Source organism: Phoxinus phoxinus, assembly GCF_949152265.1.
Source record: "Phoxinus phoxinus genome assembly, chromosome: 4".
NCBI classification, from domain to species: domain Eukaryota; kingdom Metazoa; phylum Chordata; class Actinopteri; order Cypriniformes; family Leuciscidae; genus Phoxinus; species Phoxinus phoxinus.
Genome location: NC_136879.1, coordinates 9,583,424 through 9,605,794, shown reverse-complemented (window position 1 = coordinate 9,605,794; position 22,371 = coordinate 9,583,424). Strand labels below are relative to the sequence as shown.

General features: G+C 37.9%; 1 protein-coding gene across 1 annotated transcript in view; it reads left to right on the top strand.

Annotated features, from left to right (window-relative positions):
• Positions 1-22,371, top strand: part of fggy (FGGY carbohydrate kinase domain containing) — a 56,886-nt gene that overhangs the window by 22,793 nt on the left and 11,722 nt on the right. Inside the window, exons 6-9 of the mRNA XM_079610501.1 lie at positions 435-550; positions 931-1,059; positions 11,674-11,777; positions 11,854-11,961. Of these exons, the coding sequence (XP_079466627.1) occupies positions 435-550; positions 931-1,059; positions 11,674-11,777; positions 11,854-11,961 (457 nt within the window). The remainder of the gene's footprint in view (positions 1-434; positions 551-930; positions 1,060-11,673; positions 11,778-11,853; positions 11,962-22,371) is intronic.

The window sequence follows — 22,371 nt, the reverse complement described above, 5'->3', positions numbered from 1 at the left end:
TCTAATTAACTGACCCAAGTATTAATAATTACCCATATTTGGTAATTATGGATTATTATTAATATTTCCCCTTTGAGCGAACTCGTTACATCTAGCTTATTTCTAGTCTCATACGGCCAACAAAATAACACATAGAATAACATTATAACTTTCAACACACTCAAAGCACTCTGATAGTGTAGACCAAGTGAAACAGCGCTGCGTTACGTCAAAAGTTTCATTCATCTAATAAACTGACCTGTGTGAGTAATAATTCAGCACTACAGTCTTCATCTTTCAGCAAAACTCTCCATTACACTGTGCCTTGTTTACAAAACAATCCGCAGTCGAATGGTCTGAACAAATATATGTTTGATATCTTGACCCCTTTAAAGCAAGACATAAAGAGAGTTATGTCAGTGATCCACACAGCATGCCTTGCTCTCCTGATGCAGGTCTCTCTGTACTCTGGTCTGTAAGTGGACGTATTCCCCATCCGAAGGCTGGGACGACACCTTCTGGAGCGCCATCGGCCTGGAGGACCTGATGGAGAACAGCTACTCTAAAATCGGTGGGAGAGTAAAGCTCAGGTGTCTGTGTGTTCAGCCAGTCGTGTTGACTGATTGTGTGTGTGTGTGTGTGTGTGTGTGTGTGTGTGTGCTCTTGTTTATGTGATTTATGAGGACACAAATTTGTATAATGACGTGTATTACACTGGTATTAAAACTTAAACGTGGTTTATGAGGACATTGCATGATTCCTCATAATTCAAATTGCTTAAAAAACTATGTTTTATTAAAAATGCAGAATGTATCATGTGATGGGTAGGTTTAGGGATAGGGGCAGTTTAAGGGGATAGAATATACAGTTTGAACAGTATAAAAACCATTACGACTATGGAATGTCCTCACAAGGATAGGAAAACAAACGTGTGTGTGTGTGTGCGCGCAGGTGAGCAGACGTGTTGTCCTGGGACTCCTGTAGGACGAGGACTTACCGCAGAGGCGGCTGCAGATCTGGGCCTGAGACCGGGAACGGCTGTGGCCGCTTCACTCATAGACGCACACGCAGGAGGGTTAGGTATGATACGCCACACTAGCTGAGTGCTAATGCAGCGCTCACTCATCCACAGCTCTTTGAAGTGAAGAGAAACCTGTGTCATAATGAGCGTGTTTACACTGCGTTAAATACGGCGTCACTCCACTTCTGTTTGACCCCTGACAACCCGCTTCACTCCTAAATAGATCAGGTCTTTATATAAAATCTGCATAATGTGAGCGTAACTAGTTGATGTGCGTCTTGTTCACGCTGTTGATGCTGTCAGCTGAACCTCAGAGAAACAGGGCTGTAAAGTTAAACAACAAGAATAAGCAGGAAGACTTTAATTTCCTAATAATATCCATTGCAGCATACGCTCTTTTCTCTTAGTGTCTGAAATGTCTGCTGTGATTGGTAAGAACCAAAATCTCATTATCATATTTGAATCTCAGCTCTTGAACACAGTGATACGAACAGTAACGATGGCGTGGGCTTTACCGTATCAGGAAGTGAGACTTGAATTACTGACGACTCGTTTCGGTTTAGAATCTTACTTAATTAATTTAATTTATAAAGCACTTTACAACTGCACCAGCAGACCAAAGTGCTGTACAATCAGCAGGATAAAAATAAACAACACATAAAACCAACATGCAACTTACTAATACAGATACTAGCCCAACCTCTCAAAAGCTAAAGACAAGAAATAATTTTTCAAATTTGAATTATGTTTCAAGTTTTTAATAACCAAGGTCTGTAAAGACAATCCACTATGCCATCTGCAAATGCCAACTAAAGCCACCCTACATGATAACAAATAACAAAATCAAAACGTGCAACTGGTCTATGAGCTCTCACACTGGTTTACCTGCAGTCACCAGCAAGAACTAGCCCGCCATCCATTGCCCGTAGGTCACTAAAAATTTTTGCTTGATCGTTTTGCCAGGCCTGAACGATTACAGGGATGGTGTAGCGGCGCTGATGGCGAAAGAAACTGCTCGCACTGATGCACTGCAGGCCAAACAGAGTCAACATTCTTAATGTCTGGGTGGCCAAACATCCAGTGAAATGAATGGCCCCACTTAACAGGAGGTTGCAGGTCGGCATGTTCCTGTGGAGCATTGGCTGGTTTTGAAACGGTGGTAGCCACATGATGCACAGACCTAGATATGTAAAAAAAAAAGAGTAATCAACAGTATATCAGGATTCAATATAGATTAAGTACTGTACATTACTGGTCAAAGGTTTCATGTTTTCAATGAAACACACATGACCAATACAGTATAACACTCAAATATGATGCCATCACAAACCAACAGGCTAAAGCCAGCCTGGTACATACATTGTAAATTAACTGGCAAGACAGTCAGAGCTATCAGATTGTAATTATATATTCTGATTTTCTAATCAGATGGCCTGCTGCGTAAACAAAACCGTACCTGATTGATCTTAACAAAAGTTCCTTCCTGCTGCATGATGCTACTATCTGACCTCTCACAACAGGCCGGACAGATGACAAAAAGGCCCATCAGCTCCTCTTGGCAAACAATGAATTTGTCAATGCCACTACAACAACAAAAAATTATTTTATTAATTTGGGGGGTCATTCAAACTACAGTAAACAAAAAAAAATTGCATTCAAAATGGTCTATGTTGGTTTTAAATTATCTCACTTGTGGTGGGGGTCACACGTGTAAGGTGGCTCCTCATCAAACAAGTCCTCCTCATCCTCCTCATGCATCGGCTCTTCGGGCACCCACGATGAGTCACTGATGACAGAGGCATTATCATCAACTTCCTCTGTCTGTTCAGGACTAGCGAGGGGAGTGGAGGTTTGTGGGCTGAATGATGTCTGTGTGCCCACGCTGACCATCTTGGGATTCAGGTTAACCTGCACAGCTGTGGAGAGGCAGTTAACATACCCAAACATGTGACAGTCATGGCATTCATTTAATCAATGTGTATGGAAATGTCCTGCTTGCATAGATACTGGCAATGTTTTAGACAGAATATCTACCCCTTAAAATACCCAAGATTTACCGCGAGACCATCGGGGGGGCTTCAAATAACACTGTGTCCCAGCGTCAGAAGTGGAGGAGGGCAAGGGCTGATCCCCAGTATCGACACTCTCCACAGTGTCTACACTGTCCACTGTCTCCTGCTGTGAGGCGTCTGTCAAAATCTTACGAAAACAAATATAAAAAAGGGTCAGCGAAATACAAGGGTGTAGTGGTGAAATAAGAGGTGGGTACACTATGAATACTTAGAACAGTGATTCGCAACCAAGGGTACACGAGCACATTGCAGGGGTACATGGAAACATTTAATCATTTATTTTCAACTTGGAAGTACTGCAAATTATTTACTTATCATCTTTGAAATTCCAAGACGATAAGAAAATATTCCCAGTCATTTCATAAGTCCATCAATAAAATGGGACGTGTGTGCTACAACTAGTTTCCCAGTGGAAACAATAACCTATGGCACAGCTGTACCAAAATCAAAACAGTGTGAGTGGGTGAGAAAAAGGCTAAGAGGGTTCACAAGAGAAAAAAGGTTGGGAACCACTGACTTAGATTACAGTACAGTGGACCCTGATATGCGCTACTCAATGTTTTAAAAAAATACATAAAACACATTCAGAACATATTTGATGATGTTGAAGGTTACTGTTAAATGTTTACACCAATACTAGTGGTAATAAATGTCTAGAGTACATGTGGTGCATAAACTCTATGAGGTAGTGAATTTACTGAGAGGTAGCTAAACTCTGAAGTGAGAAGTGGATAAACTGTTTATGACATTTCAGAGGTGGGCAAACTGCGTTTACTTGCGTTTAGCCTCCACTAACGTTACAGCCCTGGCGACACGGTCAAATATATGTGAAAGAGAACCGTAGCAGTCTAACAAAATGCAAACACACTATTGTGAAAGCCGCTTGATGATCATCACCACTGATCCAAACACTAGCCATGAAGCTTTCATGGCGACATGGACATTTACTTCAGGGCAATTTTGTTTTGGCTCATATTCGTGAATCACGAAATATGCTCTTCTAATATCAGAGTGATCATGCTTGTAGTGGAGGCTGTCAAAGGGAACACGGTATGCAAAATACACACAGAGCTAGCTAACACGCAGCTTGTAAACATTAACGTTAGCATGATGCTTACCGTGGCAATATCTCGCTTGCGGCAGACGGTGTCTCTCGACCTCGGGACAGGGCAAGCAGAGAGGTTTGCATTCACAGACGGCACGGCGGTAGGAATTAATTTAGCCATCCTCTCACTCTTTAAACCAAGTGAGACCATCTTGGCATCCCCTGAGTGGTAATCCTCCTCCTTGAAATGCGCGCTACATATTCTCGAGTAGGCGGTGACAGAGCTAGCTGAAAAATCTGCCCGCCTAATCTTGACAAATTGCACACAGCTTCGGAAGATCCCTTTGTCCTTGGGGAAACAATGGACCCTATGTCCAGTTTTGCTGGAGTTCTTGCACCCGCCACAAACACAGTAATAAACCATTTTGTCTATTTATTATCTAACGTTACTCTTTCTCTAAGCTATCTGTTATGCTATGCTATGCTATCTCTCACTATCTATTAGGGTTGCCACCCGTCCCTTAAAATACGGAATCGTCCCGTATTTACAAGTAAGATGATGCGTCCCGTATCAAATCAATAAGGGACGCGATTTGTCCCGTATTTTACATTAGGCCCACATATAGTTGAATAAAAACATAAGGATTTTGCAGTATGGATAATACTAATAGCAAATATAAAGAAATCAATTTCTTAGTAGAGAAGCTCATTGCGTGATTGCATTTTAGCGTCTTTGTTTCTATAGCGACTGAGTCTCGTGAACATGCGCTGTAAACCTGCACGTTTTTAACCCCTTGTAGCGCGCTGTTCGGGTCTTTGACCCCAAATGACGTTTGCTGAAATAAATAAAACATTATATTTGTCCAAATGATGTGAGACTTTGCACGGTTGACAACACTTTCTACATCTACAAAAAAAATTAAATAAATTTGAATAATATCTGTTTTTTATGTTAGTGTGGGGGGGAAAAAGTCACACTTGTGTTGTTTCAACAAAATGTCATTTTGAAACATAATAGTTTTTTTTTTTTAGGATTTATAGTTTTAGGAGGATTTATTATATATTTTTTTACTTTAGGCTATATAAATAAATATTTTTTAAACAAAAACAGTAAAAAAAAAAAAGTTAAATTCACTTTATAAAAGACCCACATTTCTAACGTTCATGGATATAGATAATTTGACATGGTTTAGTGTAAGATTTTTGCCCATCTTTTGGAAAATGCTGTTTTAAAAGTAAAGAAATTATCACTTTAGTAGATGGCTGCAGAGCTACACCATTTGCTATTTGACTAAAATACATATTTTCAATAGCTTTTAGTTGGATTCATATCTACATATTATGAAATCACAATTATAACAATAAAAATGACTTTGTCAAAGTTGAGCATTTGGGGGGGGGGGGGGGGGGGGCGAATGGGTGTCCCTTATTTTGCCACACTGAAGGTGGCAACCCTACTATCTATCTATCTATGCTATCTCTCACTATCTATCTATCTATGTTATGCTATCTCTCACTATCTATCTATCTATGTTATGCTATCTCTCACTATCTATCTATGCTATCTCTCACTATCTATCTATGCTATCTCTCACTATCTATCTATGTTATGCTATGATATCTATCTATCTATATCCATATATTTACTTATTTATCTGACACTTTCACTCTTTCACTAGCTGCTAAGATACTCTCACTACTTGTCTCACTCTCTCTCAATGGTATCAAGGCGGGCCGCGGGCTTTCGTCAAAAGCGAGTACCTCAAGTGACGTCATGCAATGCATTGTGGGAGAAATAAGAATCATCGCTAACCTGTTGCTAACCGCTATAATATCACCTACTTTTCCTTAGTATATTTCTTTTTTGTAATACCCTACAACGTTAAATACAACGGATAACGGTTTAAATGTTTATTACCAACTAGAACATTGCCAAAAAAAAAAAAAAACCTACACCATGGGCTTTAATAAGCATAATGTTTATGCATGGTTATTCAAAAAACAAAAAAATTAAAGTGTCTGAAATAAGGCCTCAAAACACATACTAAATATGTGTTCACAATACTTTTGACTAATGGATTAGAGTTTTTCCCTATATATATATATATATATATATATATATATATATATATATATATATATATATATATATATGAAATGAAAAAAGTCAAAAGCACATTTTTAGTGCATAGTCATACCTGGAAACAAATCCTGTTCAAATAGGCTATATGGACCATTCTACAGAATTGGTTCAAAGTTAGAGTTGGAAACATCTTGATTTTTTGTTGTTATTTTTTTCACAAAGGTAAACATTTACACAACAAATACACAAAGTAATTGTGCAGTTCATTCTCGTACTGTATTTTCAGAAAGTTTTGGAATACATCCTCTCCCCAAATGTGTCACTAATAAAAAAAAAATAATAATAATTTAATGAGAAGGGTTATATTGACCTATTAAGATTTTTTTACATCTACCTTATAAATATATTTTTTGCTATTTTATTCACCCTTAATCACTGTTTGGGGTCAGGCTGACCCCACTGGACTTTTCCTTCATTTTTTAAAAGTGTTACCTTCATCTCAGGGGCATGAAACTCTGTGACTTTTGCACAAATGCACAAAAAACTGGGCTTGATTTGGTTGTTCTAAAGGTGTGTACATTTTACACTTTTAAGGTGTTTGGGGTCAAAATGACCCCACATTGAAAATGAATGGGAAAATAAAAAAAATGACTTTTTTTTTATTTTGTTTGTCAAAAAAATAAAAGTAAATCCATTATAAATCTGAAAATTTCTACAAATAAACCAAGGTCTGGCCCTAGAGCATAAATGAAAAGTAGAACAATCTTTCTATCTTATACACACACAAACAAATGTATGTGACTGCAACAGAGAGCATTTTTACAGAAATTGGCCAATAAAATAAACAAAACTGGCATAAATCTAAAACAAATTACATTTAAATCAAGGTCTGGTCCTAGAGCGTAAACCCAAAGTGGAACGAACTTTCTATCTCATACACACACACACTGCATAATAATAATAACACACACTGATAATTCTGCAAAAGCAGATAATTCAAAAAATATATCAGAAAACAACAACAAATTCTAACTCTGACAAAACTATAGATTTTTTATGTATTTCAAAATGTTTAAATAAATATTCACAAAATATATATCATAAAGTTGTGACCAGAAGTTGAAGCATCAAGAAAAATAAAGTGAAAATGAATGAGTCTCTATGGCCCTCTCTGGATACATGTGGTCGGTCATTGCACTTTAATTCCGTAAATAGGTAAAAAAACGTAAAAAATTTCCACAAAAACACAGCATGAATGTATAGTTAAGAAGTAAATAAATAAATAAATATATAGTTTTCCATATAAAAAATTTATATTTCCTTATGCAATCGCTCTTTAAAAGTTTGGGGTCAGTCTGAGCCCAAACATCTTAAGTGTTATCCTTTTTTAACGGTGATTAAGGGTTAAAGTGTTCACATGTAAATCAACAACAATTACAATTTTAACACTTTTTTTTAAAAAGTGTAATCTTTTTTTTTTTTTTAAGTATACATTTTATCATACATATTTCAAAGTTAAGGATTCATTAGTTTGATATAGCCTAACGTTACATTGGAACAAACACTATAACATCTTAGTTGATGAGTTTATTTTTGACAAAACATACTATATATTTAACATATGAGCAGAAACTGGCTAACAAATGCTTATTTGATGTCTATTTTACAGTAAAAACTTTATAGTCTATCCAAAACTAGTCAACAAAATGGTGTCTTTCATATTTCGTCTGTAACAACAGCGCGCATATGTGACGTTCATTCATTCACACACAGAAACGTTTGCATGTATTGCCTCAGATCATTTGCGTTTGAATAGCGCACGCTCTCCGTGGGCGTGTTCACATTAGCAGAATAATGAGCTGCGAGAACGATAATGAGAATGACTGTCATCTCTCTCTTTTTATATAGATTACATAAACAGAGAATATGTGACCGATCACGGAAAGTAGGGACACAAGTCGGCAGCACAAGCTTTTTTGCAGAATCTGTTAGTTGAGATCACGAAGAAGCCTCTCCATGTTTTAGATAGCAGTATTGGTATATTTAAAATCGTACATTTTTAGGTTGAAATCGGCTTGTTTTTCTGAGATGTTAGCTCGCAGTAGGGGCGTGTCATTGTCTGTGTGTATTTCCATACTGGATAAGCCAGCTTTTGTTTCTTTTGTTATTGCCCCCGCCCTCCTAGGGAACAGCGTGGTAGAGCTGGGCGATATATCGATATAAAAAATATATTTATATGTTTTTAAATGGGATATGAAATTAAACCATATCGCATATCGATATAGTTCAAAGTTGCGCTGTGATCCTTGCTACAAGCAAAGCTGCTACGTGCTTTTGAAGCAGTCTGCGTCTCAACAGCCCAGTGTACAACGCGACAAATACTCACATTAAATGTTTACGCAGAGGAACAGGACACTGCAGTTCTCAAAAGTTCATATATTCAAATATATCGGGATATGACTTTTGGTCCATATCGCCCAGCCCTACAGCGTGGCTACTTATTATGCAGCGCTCTAGCCGGCTCTATCTGATATCAATAGAGTTGCCTATCGGTAGATGCTAAAAGACATTTATTTATAAATAAGCTGTTTGCAAACTTTTTTTTTTCTCTTTGATGGCACATTTTCCTGACTTTTTTGCTCCCCCTGTGCTTTACAGCTTTACAGGGGGTATGGCTTATCTAAATGAGATGTAAATGAGCCCTATTGTCACTTCCAGCAGCAGAGAGAGGTGAGAACTGCACAATCTATAGAGGCCGTTTTCTCCACTTTTAACTTTTTTGAGTGCCTACCTTCAAATGGCCACAACTTCTCCAAATATTATCAGATTTCCATGTTTTACACATCGTTGGAAAGCTTGGAGACTACACTTTCAGAATCTGTGAATAACTCAAAATGCCCCAGAACCGACTTGTGTCCCTACTTTCCGTGATCGGTCACATATTTGCTTTAGTTTTGAATAAATAATTTAAAAGTACACACTTAAATGATTATAAAGATATATTGCTCATGCCTGGGTGAATAGTTTTGCTAATATGCTAATAGTTTTGATTAAGTTTAGAGACGTGCACCAGAAAAAAAGTTCACGGAGACGGAGAGCCAGAAAGCACACCCTGTTTATTTTCTTTATTTTACAAAAGCACAATGTTTTATTTAGATTGTAAGTGGACACATAAAAAAAATACATTTAACAGTTTATTTTTTCATATTTCTTAAGTCTGTATGACTTAATATGACTATGAGTATTTTAAGTCTATTTTACTGCTATGTTAAAAAAAAGAGAGAGAAAAACGCACCGGCGTGGTTGCGACCCTATAGGGTTAACCTCCTCAAGACATGCCAACAGTGAGTTAGAACCACAATTCTCTCCTGATTTCAAAGGGAGATACATTTGTGTATTGTCTGTGTACAAATGGTAAGACATGCCATATTTCTTAAAAATCAAACCCAGGGGGAACATGTACAAAGAAAATAAAATTGGGCCAATAACAGAACCCTGAGGAACCCCACAAGTGTTTGTTGTTGAAACAAAGTTACAATACTTCACTGAGAATGTGTAGTAAGATAAGACTTGAACCACTTTAAAACTGTCCCACGTAATCCAACCAATTGGGATAACCGCTTTATGAGAATCACACTGTCTATTGTATCAAAAGCCACACTCAAGTCCAATAAAATCAGAGCTGCAGCATTACCTGCATCTCTGATTAAATGAAGGTCAAAAGATTCTGTACTATAACCTGCCCTAAAACTGGACTGAAATGTATCTAATATCTCATGTTTACTTAAAAATGTCATCAGCTGTGCATAAACCACCTTCTCTAAAACCTTTTATAAGCATGGAAGTTTAGAGATGGGCCGGTAATTCTTTAATTCATATGGGTCTACATATACATATAACTAAGTTATGCTTTTGTTATTTTTATTTTTTTATTGAAACAACAATCAATCTACATATTCACATAACAACACAACCAACAGCACGACAACACAACATGCATAAAGACATTGTGCTTTTACAACGTGTATATAAAGAAAAAATAAAGAGAAATAAAGAGAAAGAATAACATCAGTAGATCATAGATAAAACCTGACGACAGCACCAATTCGTCCAGTTGCAGTTATAATTGTTTTTGGAGATTATTTATGAAAGGACGCCACATGACAGTGAACTTAGGCCCGGAGCCCATTAAATTAAAGGACAAGTTCGGTATTTTACACTTAAAGCCCTGTTGACAGACCGTATCTGATGAAATAGAACGGTTAAGATTAAAATTTGGACACATGCTGCTGTCGCGAAAATTTTAGGTTTATTTAGCTTTTGTGGACCTATTTTGCCAAACGTGTCACACCCGTGATTCTTCCGTTGAGAGCTTGAATAATAGACACTCCAGCGGCGGAGTAATACCGCACCTCACACAGCACATTCAATACAAGTCATGGAGTTGGACAAAAACTACGATAAAACCTGTTGGAAAGCATCTTTTTCAGCGATTTTTTTTGGAACCGTATCAGTGAACACCCCTGACCACTCGGTGAGTTTCACGTCTTTGTAAACGAAAGTTTAATGTGTTTTAGGAAGGAATCTTCCAGTGCACATAGACAACCATTGTGGGGGTGAGGGGGGAAAGCGATATAAACCTAAAATTCTCGCGACAGCAGCATCTGTCCAAAGTTTAATCTTAACCGTTCTATTTCATCAGATACGATCTGTAAACAGGGCTTTAAGTGTAAAATACCGAACTTGTCCTTTAAGTCTTTTTTTTCCAAACTCAGGAATTGTAACTCATCCCTGGCCCACTCTTTAAAAGAAGTGGGAAAGGACTGTTTCCAATTAATCAAAATTAAGCGCCTTGCCAGCAGAGAAGTAAAGGCTATACAGTCCAATTCACTTTTTGACAAAGTGTTTTTTTCACACACAATACCAAAGATGGCAGTTATAGGATTTGCACCAACATCTTTACTGAATATTCTAGAATATGATACAAAAATCTGCGACCAAAAAACAGACCGTCTAGGACATAACCAGAACATATGAGCTAAGGTAGTAGGGGACTGCTTACATCTTGTACAGGTAGGGTCAACAGAGGAATACATATTTGCCAGCTTGGCCTTGGATAAATTAAGTCTATGTACCACTTTGAATTGAATAAGGCTGTGTCTAGCACAAATAGAAGAGCCGTGGATTCTATATTTACCCTCATGAGTGATAAAAATAAAAATCTAAAATCCCCGCTGGAAAAAACAGTAATATGTCAACAAAATCAAACAAGTATTATGAATATGGCGTTATCCAGTGTTCAGGTTTCTAGGCAGTAAATATATGCATATGAGTGCATATTTAATTAGATCACAAAAACAATTGTGATACTGTACTGTGATTAATCAGCTGGGTTAGTATCGAGAGATCTATGAGTTTAAATTTATGGAGTAGTGTCAATAATATTTTATGTAATTTCATTGTCTTGTTGTAGGGGTCATCGGGGCCGATGTGAGGGGACACCAGCTGCCCTGTGAAGAGCAACCGGTCACATCCCGTATGGCTGTCATATGTGGGACGTCCTCATGTCACATGGCTGTGAGCTTCAGTTCCTGTATGTGTATGTGTTCAAAATGTGTGACTGTTGATGTCAGCGTGTGTCTCTATCTCTCAGGTGAGCACACAGCCGCTGTTCGTCCCTGGGGTCTGGGGCCCGTATCTGTCCGCCATGCTGCCGGGACTGTGGCTTAATGAGGGAGGTCAGAGCGCCACTGGACGACTGGTGAGTCAATCACATCTATCTTTAACCCTCTGGGGTCGGCAATCACGCTGCTTTTACATAGCAGCTAAATAAACTTAAAATACTCTGTCATATATGGTCATACAGACTTAATAAATTTGAAAAAATAATCTGTGAGATGTCTACTTTTGTATGTGTCCACTTACAATCAAAACAAAACTTTGTGCTTTTGTAAAATAAAGAAATTAAACAGGGTGTGCTTTCTGCCTCTCCGTCTCGTGAACTTTTTTTTTCTTGAGCACGTCTCTAAACATAAACAAAACTCAGCGAATACTTGTCCCACATTTATGAGCTCTGTATCTTTATAATCATTTAAGTGTATAGTTTTAAATGATCTGATTCTAAACAAAAACAAATATTCTCTGTTTAAGTAATTTGTATAAAACCAACAAGATATCCAGGTTCAACCCTTGCTCATTAGTTTTAATGTGACCACACCCACACGCGCAAAACATATAGAGATGCAAATCATCCACGCGTGCGCGCGAACACGCCCATTACCTCAACAACAAAGCGCCGCCAAACTTCATCAGTCCTCTGCTGTTCGTCGAGTTTGGAAGACACGCTGTGAGATTATTGGATTTACCTCAGAAGAAGAAGAACGCGATTTGAAGACAAGAAAGATTTTAAGGTAAGAAATAATTCTGAATTATATTAGTTAGTATTGTTGCATACACTTCACTTTGCAGTCGAACTGTTGCTTGATGCTTCAGTAAATGTTCTCAGTCGCGCTGTGTTTGATAGGATGGATACCCGACCCGAGCCCACATCAGCACGGCATTGAACATTTTACATTTAAAACAGCTTATTATGTAGCCAATGTGCCTGATGCTTTCACTTGATGCAAACGTTCGTTTTTGTGATTAAAATACATGTAAAATATTACCATAATATCTGTCTTCCTGTGTGCGGAAATTTGTTTATGTAGCCGTGACAACGAAACACGTCATATCGATGTAAACATTTGAAGTAACATATGATAATAAATATATTTTTCTCTAGTGTAGTGTTACTGAAGTGTTCCTTTTTAACGATGCCTGCTATAGCCTACTATTGTTATTATTTTATGCAGCCCTGCATGTATGCCTACAAGGCACAACAAACCTGGTGTTCATATATATATATATATATAATATCTGTGTGTGTGTGTGTGTATTTTATAAATTTTAAAAAGCAATTTTAACCACAAATCTAAAATGTATTCCCAAAATCGTGCAGCCCTAGTTTCTCTTGATATCAGCATGTTCACAGCTTTTTTATTTTTTTTTAGGTATAGTCCTGCTGACTTCAACATGAGCATGAGGAGGTAAAGTGAAAAATCAAACACCTGGGAAATGACAGGTATGCACTATGTTTCAGGAATGGCACACATAGTGTGACTGGTTAAGTCTCTGTCTTTAGTTCAGTGGGTTAAATAATGTGCTTTTTTGCCATTTGTTGTGTATATTTGGATTGTTGTGTTGTAAATAAATCCAAACAATCAAAAAGCCATTCTTTTTACAATCTCCTCATTCTTTGTTCAAAGTTCCTCAGAGTGCCTGAGAGCTCCTAATAGCATTATGGAAGGCTCTTTGTCTTTCTCAGCTGTGAAACACTCAATATTCATGGGTGGTTAACGCCTACTTGCATAAAGCTTTCTTACACAAGACATGTCTTACAAATTTTAAATCAATATATTGTCTGATCTGAATGAGTAGTCAAGGTGATTTTCACATAGTTTTGGAGCAAATATTCTAGGCTATGTGATACAATTTTCAAAAGTCTTGTGTAGAAATAATCAGTTTGGGTTTCATAACCTTATTTCAGTGACTTTGTTTTTTGTCATTTTCACAAACCACGCATAAATGTTATTATCTCAAAACTACAAACTTTTACATACATGCTGCTGAGATATTATTGTAGCAGAGTTTGTGCTGAATGCAGTGTAATAAGAAAATGTCATGAAAATGTCACAAGTAACAGAAATAAGCACAAATGTCAGAGCATGTCAGAACACCCCCAGGACCCAGAAAATACCTCAGACCCCAGAGGGTTAATATGGAAGGAAATCCCAGAATGGACTGGACAAAATACATATAGATTTCATTCAATACTGAAAGTATATTGCAAAACAAACCAGTCTAACGCTATTGGCTAGTAGGGCTGGGTATTGACACAAATTTCACAATTCGATTAGATTTCGATTCACAAGCTTTCGATTCAATATTGATTATTTTGGATATCAGGTACAATACATGGCAAATTTTCTCAAGGAAAACTAATTTTACATTTAGTCATTTAGCAGACGCTTTTATTCAAAGCGACCTACAACTAGGGCTGGTCCGAACACCATTTTTTGAGCTTCGAAGCTTCGGTAGTAATGAACATCGAATATTCGAAGCTTCGGAGAGAGGGGGCTGAACATATTCTTATCGCTAATAAAGGCAGGAATCTCTATATGTCTGTTTGTCTGTTTGCATTTTGATTATTTCGAGAACCGTTCATCCAAACGACTTCACAAGAGAGTTCAGTGTCGTATTTGGTGCAATATAGATAGTAGGGGTGTAACGGTACGCAAAAATCACGGTTCGGTACGTACCTCGGTTTTAAAGTCACGGTTCGGTTCATTTTCGGTACAGTAAGGGAAAGAAATGCAAAACATTAAACTGCTGGTTGTTTACTATAAACTTTTTTTTAACAATTTGTTTACACTTTTTTAAACACACTTTTTAATAAAATACAATAAATAAAAAATATATAAAATAAAAAAAGAATAAGAAATAAAATACTGCTGCAAAGTTCTCCACTAAATAAAATACTCTTAACCCTTGTGCATTGTTCAAATTTCCATCCTTTCGTTATGTTCGTGGCTGAAAACAGCCACTACTTTAAACTGCTGTAAAAATTGATCAGATAAATATTTTTTTGCCATTTTTTTTTGCATAAATCTATTAATCAACCTCAGTCCTGTTCAAAACTACTAAATGTTTTAAAAAAAATCAAGATTTTAACTCTTTAATTGCCAAATTCATAAATTATGTAACTGATTTGGGAGGGAAAAAAACACAAAATTACTTATTTTCAATATAAAATGTGATTGTGGACTGGATTTTTTTTTACCTTTTATCACAGTCTTGGACATGTCAAAGATTAGAAACAACATTGGTTTTGATGCATTGATAGTTTTTGTGCAGCATCAGATTTTAACTTTTTCTCCCTCATTTACTGTTCGTGGCTGTTTTTGCCCCATTGACTTCCATTATAACCACATTTTTTGATTGCAAAGCCATGACACCATAAAATCATGCATTTTTGATTGTTGGTGGTTTTCCCTGTTGGGAAGAGGTAAAATTTGTAATTTTTACTGTTGATAACCAGGTGGCACAATTAACCCTTTATATAGGCCTGTGCAAAAAAAAGCTTAGTTTCTGGCTTTTACATGGAGTTATATGGAGTATAATAGCATAATAAAGTGTGTGTGTGTGTGTGTGTGTGTGTGTGTGTGTGTGTGTGTGTGTGTGTGTGTGTGTGTGTGTGTGTGTGTGTGTGAGAACTTGATGCGTCTGAGAAAATCAAAATATGCACCTCAGCTCTCAGAACTACATGGAGTAAACAAAAACAAAGTAAGTGTATTTATGCACCTGCTGCCTTTTGATAATGAGAAATGCAGACTAAACAAAAACTAAGCAAGTGGATTTGAACACTTGCATGCAAGCCTGCTGGTCATTTGATGGTGAGAAGAGCAGCAAGCAACATGAGAAAGGGCTTGACTTGTAGTGAAGTTTTAGAGATGAACATGCAGCCTGACCCTCCAGCGAGCGGCAGGATGTATTGTCTTCTCCCTCTGACACCACAGACTCAGGAGAGGCAGACCATTATTTGGATGTGGCACCCTCATCATCCTCTCTAGCTTCCACTGAAGGCGAGGAGGATTCGGAGGATCCTGGGTCTGGGTGGATTGGGAGAAATGGCGAAGTGTGGTTTTCCACCAACGCGGAGACAACTCCCTTTCTTCAGCCTGCCAGAGGCGTGACTTCATGGCCGACGCGCTATGCCATCGCAAGGGTCCAGAACATTGATTCTGTGTTCAATCTGTTTTTTACGGGCGCCGCACAATGAGAAACTGGACCGGGGTGGACTCCACAGATCTCCGTGCATACATGGGGCTACTGATTTTGGCCGGCGTCTACAGGTCCAGAGGGGAGTCCACACGTTGCCTGTGGGATGATCGCAGTGGTCGTGCGATTTTTAGAGCCACCATGTCCCTCTCAAGATTCAAGAAATCACCAGAGCTCTGCGTTTTGGAGGTTGGTCATGCTGACAATGAGGTCAATCATCTCGTCGGCCATGAAGTCATGCCTCTGGCAGGCTGAAGAAAGGGAGTTGTCTCCGCGTTGGTGGAAAACCACACTTCGCCGTTTCTCCCAATCCACCCAGACCCAGGATCCTCCGAATCCTCCTCGCCTTCAGTGGAAGCTAGAGAGGATGATGAGAGTGCCACATCCAAATCAGGATCTGCCTCTCCTGAGTCTGTGGTGTCAGAGGGAGAAGACAATACATCCTGCCGCTCGCTGGAGGGGTCAGGCTGCATAATCATCTCTAAAACTTCACTGCAAGTCAAGCCCTTTCTCATGTTGCTTGCTGCTCTTCTCACCATCAAATGACCAGCAGGCTTGCATGCAAGTGTTCAAATCCACTTGCTTAGTTTTTGTTTAGTCTGCATTTCTCACCATCAAAAGGTAGATGCATAAAGACACTTACTTGGTTTTTGTTTACTCCATGTAGTTCTGAGAGCTGAGGTGCATATTTTGATTTTCTCAGACGCATCAAGGTGAGTTCTCTCTCACTCACTCACACACACACACACACACACACACACACACACACACACACTTTATTATGCTATTATACTCCATATAACTCCATGTAAAAGCCAGAAACTAAGCTTTTTTTTGCACAGGCCTATATAAAGGGTTAATGGTGCCACCTGGTTATCAACAGTAAAAATTTTAATTTTTACCTCTTCCCAACAGGGAAAACCACCAACAATCAAAAATGCATGATTTTATGGTGTCATGGCTTTGCAATCAAAAAATGTGGTTATAATGGAAGTCAATGGGGCAAAAACAGCCACGAACAGTAAATGAGGGAGAAAAAGTTAAAATCTGATGCTGCACAAAAACTAACAATGCATCAAAACCAATGTTGTTTCTAATCTTTGACATGTCCAAGACTGTGATAAAAGGTAAAAAAAAATCCAGTCCACAATCACATTTTATATTGAAAATAAGTAATTTTGTGTTTTTTCCCCTCCCAAATCAGTTACATAATTTATGAATTTGGCAATTAAAGAGTTAAAATCTTGATTTTTTTAAAAACATTTAGTAGTTTTGAACAGGACTGAGGTTGATTAATAGATTTATGCAAAAAAAATGGCAAAAAAAATATTTATCTGATCAATTTTTACAGCAGTTTAAAGTAGTGGCTGTTTTCAGCCACGAACATAACGAAAGGGTAGTGAATTTGCCCAGAGTGTACTGTTGAGTTTTTGAAAATTTTCAAAGCATTTTCCTAAAATATGTGTAAAAATAAGCTTTGTCACCAAAAATCATTCCATTTGCTGAAACACGGAAAAAGTTATGGCCAAAATAAGACTCAAAAATACCCCATAGTGGCTGAAAACAGCCACAACAGCACATAAGGGTTAAACCAATACTGGCCATGAGGCTAGCTAGCGAGAGGCTGGGCTTAAGCTGTGTATGTGGTGATCGGGCCGAATTTTAGGCAGTAGATTTTAGACAGCAGTAACCGAACCCGACCCAAGCCCGACGACAGGCATAAAGATATTTATGTCCGAGCCCGACCCGAGAGTTAAAATCCCATTTTTTTTTCTCATACTAATGACACATGTACGTTTGTTTGTGTGGAAAGGCCGCTTTTATTAAGCAACTGAAAGGGATTTAGAAATGTCAACAGATGAGCACATCAGCGCGCATGGAGCAACAAGCGCTCTTAACACAGAGCGCATGCATGCGTTTCGTTGTCACAGCAACATAAACAAATTTCCGCACACAGGAAGACAGATGTTATGGTAATATTTTACATGTATTTGAATCACAAAAACGATTAATCAGATTTAATCAGTGCAACGCGGAGACTTCCAACACTTAATATGTTCGTGTGGAAACTCGGAATTGACATATGTTCCGCACACAAAACTAGCCTAATTTACGTGACAGATTGCATTCGGTGCACATGTGAACCGTACCGAAAGTCCTGTACCGAAACGGTCCGGTACGAATACATGTGCCGTTACACCCCTAATAGATAGACAGGCGAGACGCGACACGTTCAGAATTCATAAACTTTTAATAAACTACAGAACAGCGCGAGCGGGAAGCGGCACGCCTCACGCGAGCAGAGCTTAACACACACACACACGCACGCGCACACACACACACACACACACACACACACACAGTTCTGTTAATTTAAGCAATATTTTGAATAAGGTAGTCTAATATTTTTCTAACAAATGACTGACTAAGTAGGGTAGATTTAAAGGGCATATTGCAGGGTTTTTTTTTTTCAGAATTAATATATAACCTTGTATGAAAATACCATATGAAGAGTAAATGCATGATTAAAAATTGTTTTGCCAGACATAAGGGCACAAATTTAGTAGAAAACGTGACAGTTTCCTCGACCGTGTTGAAAAAGCGCTTTTTTTTCACCATCGCGTCATATTACGTCAGAATGGGGAGTCGTTTGCCGGGCGCTGCGTTCGCTCAGTGCAGAATAGGCTGGTATTATGTTGAAGCGGTCGTGATTCAGTGTGTTTTCGGTGGTTATTGTATTTCAATTAATAATTATCGTGATAAATGACTGTGAATTATGGCCTGTCAGGACATCGAGTCCACAGGTTTCCGAACAAGATAAAGGACGGTGCTATCTTCCGTGTTTGTGTGCGTTTTGTGCAGGGTAAGAGACGGGACTTCGCTTCTGCGTCTGCTTTTAGCGTTCACTATAGACTGCATGATTATAATCCCGGCGATATGATGAGTTAACGTTACGGCCAGAGGTGTAGTGGTAAAAAAAGAGGTGGGTAAACTATAAATTCTGGTGAACCACGACGTGGTCACCCGGTAAGGTGGGCCACTGCGTACCGGTGTGTGTTTTTTATCCTGATGACATCGCTATAGGCATCATTTGATGGTACTACCAAGGGTATCACTGGTTGTTCCCTCATCATAGGTCACACAATCACTAATCAATTCATACATTAATCTAAATTCTTGTTAAAAAGACTCAAGAAGGAATAATATGGTTGAAATCTAAGTTTACTAAATGACAAAACAGAGAGAACAAAAATATTTTTAACCCGTAATTACAAAACAAAAACGGTTGTTGTATTTTTAAAAGGCAAAGTTGAACAGCAAAATTTTAATTTGAACTGTAGGCTACACCAAATGCTGCGCAAAAAAATAAATATTGACGAATTTTTGTTTACTTGTTGCCCCTTAATTAAACATTTAAAATATTCACAAATTAATATGGATTTTGTTGTTAATGATTTATTTTTCTGAGACAAAATTAGAACCTGGAAATTATATTAATCCCGCAGTACTGAATGAGAAGAGCCATATGTCTCTGAACCACAGCCTACAGAAAGGTGATTTATAGGCTAGCCTAATGATAATAAATGTGTCTGAAAAAATAACGAGGCATTTTAATTGTTTATTAATAAACTATTGTTTTCTAAATCAGTGTCGGTTAAAAACATATCTCCATCTCCGCTGTTAAGCAGATGCGCTTTTAGAGAGAAATGCACCTTTCATACGCATTACATAATCAGAATGTATTAGCTTTTAATTCGAATTTGTTCGTTTTGAAGTAGACATTTCAAGGTTTAGCCTACATAGGCTATATTTAGTTTCAGTTCTCGCGCTCCAGTTCACGGAGATCATGAAAGCGCGCCTGATTGTTTTATTTTATTTTACAAAAGCACAACGTTTCTTGTTATTGCGAGTTTACACAAATAAAAGTAGTTGCGAATAATGTATTATTATTTTCTGTATGACCAGAAATGATAGAGTATTTTAAATTGTTTCCCTGTTGATAAGTGTTCGCGCCCGCGCGTCCGTGCCATGCAGTGCGCGCTCACACTCCGCTCCACAAACGCTTGGATATGCGTCAAAATCTTGTGTTTATTTGTGATAATCTTAGGCTAGCCCTGTATTATTATGGTTTAACCCGCGCGGCTACTGACAGTAATGCAGCGCAATATGAAAGACTTCGTCTTAGGTTTAACAACCTATGAAACTAATAATGAACAATATGAAACTAAAACGACATAGCCTGCTTAATTTAAAATGGCTTAGGAACTATATGCTATTTAGAGGTGGATAAACGCAGTTTAGAGGTGGATAAACGCACTTTGGAGGTGGATAAACGCTATTTCAGAATTTTGGGAGGTGCCCAAACGGCGTTTACGTGCGTTTAGCCTCCACTACATCCCTGGTTACGGCGATATGTGCACACTGTCCCGGCTCCTTCATCGGGTCGCCCGGTCCGCCGTCAGCATGTGGGTCGGCCACCGGTGGGAAACATGACGCTCACGGATCCGTCAGAGATCACTTATTGTACATTTGTTTTACAAAATGTGCCTTGTCTTAATTTAATTCATTAACGTATCCTCCATAAACTTGTAATGTCTTGCAAGTCTGCAGCCGACACTTATTATTATTATTATTATATAATTATGTTCATTTTCAATCTGTACTCTGAATTGTAATGTTTGTGTTGGCTGTTTCTACATATAAAATTTGTATACAGTAAGAAAGTTGTGATTGTGATTTTTTTTTTAATCATTATCACCAAGTGGGGCCATTCAAAGCCTTTATAATGTCCCTCTTTCTCTGGAAACTGTCTCCTAATGGCTGACACACACATGCAGGTAAGGGTCTAAATACTAGCTTTGCTATTGCCTGACACATAATTACAATATTGTGATCTGAGCATAGTGTTATACATATCGTCGGCTAACGTGAATACATCTATAAGCTAACACTGTTCTCTCATCGAGACCCGACTCCTGCCCCGTTCTCCTCACATCACAGCTCAATGTGTCTCCTCTGACCGTTGTTTTGTCTAATCCTGACCTGTCTACTCTCTTGGCTTCATATAAGGCTCATAATTATATGGCTGAGGTCCGTCATACGAGTAAACATTTAGGCTACAATTTCCACAGCGTCCGAACTGTCATTGCGATCCATTGCTTTCCTATTGTTTACTTTGACCGCTCTCCCCCATGCTACGTCACTTCCGGTTTGGCGGTTTTCAAATGCGGAAGTAAAATTTTCTCACAAAAATGACTCCAGAAGCCTAAATAGCGTTTTATAAGTATATGTTTATATTTAAATCTAGTTCCTACATTATTGTTCTATACATTGGCGCACTGGGTACTCTAACCTGCAATATGCCCTTTAAGGTGAGACACTACAGGTGAATAGGGTACAATTTTAAAATAAAAGATATCACCATGAAACTTCCTCAGTTGATTACTTACACAAGTTCATAAAAAAATTGACTACAAGTTTTTGAAATTTGTATGTTTAATTATGCAAATCAGGCATTTTCTCATTAAAAATGCGCAATTTTGCATATATTTTCGGTAGATAGATCTGAACATATGATAAAGCCAGGTTCAAAATTCTTTTTTCATTTTGATTACACACAAGATGAATAAAGATGTTCAGAGGGATTTCAGGATATATGCTTTCATTACCTAGGAAATCAAAATATACTGTCCATAGCCTTAAAAAATCGATTTTCGCCATATTTTTTTTAATTAAAATGTCACATAAATCAGTCCAGGAATGATTTATTAACAAATCCATCTGAACATATCTTCAGAATACTGCTAAGTGTATAACTGGAAAGTTTGGTGTACATCGGTGCTACACAGGCTGAGATGTTTCTACTGGAGAATGTCAAAAAAACTCATTTTTTAAAAGGCATTTAAAGATTTGTAATGTAAAAAATCATACTTTTTTAGTGGAAACAACTATTTACTGACACAATATCTTATCAAATCATCAGCAACAACCATACAAACCACCTAAATCACATCAAAACTTATAAACACAGCATTTATGGCCTTTAACTGATTAGAAAAACAGTCAAAAACACACATCTAAATGTCAGAGCGCGTCACGTGATGCATCTGAACGAATCATGTTGTCAGAAATTGACATCAGCCAATGAGATTTCGCTTTTAGGGTTAAATGCCCATTATACTTTCACGATTGGTTGCTGATTAAAAGGAAATTACCATATTTGGATTCGACAGCATTCTTAAAGGAAGCAGAGAGAGATCGCGGAGCAGCGCATTGATTAAGAACGCCAACTTTT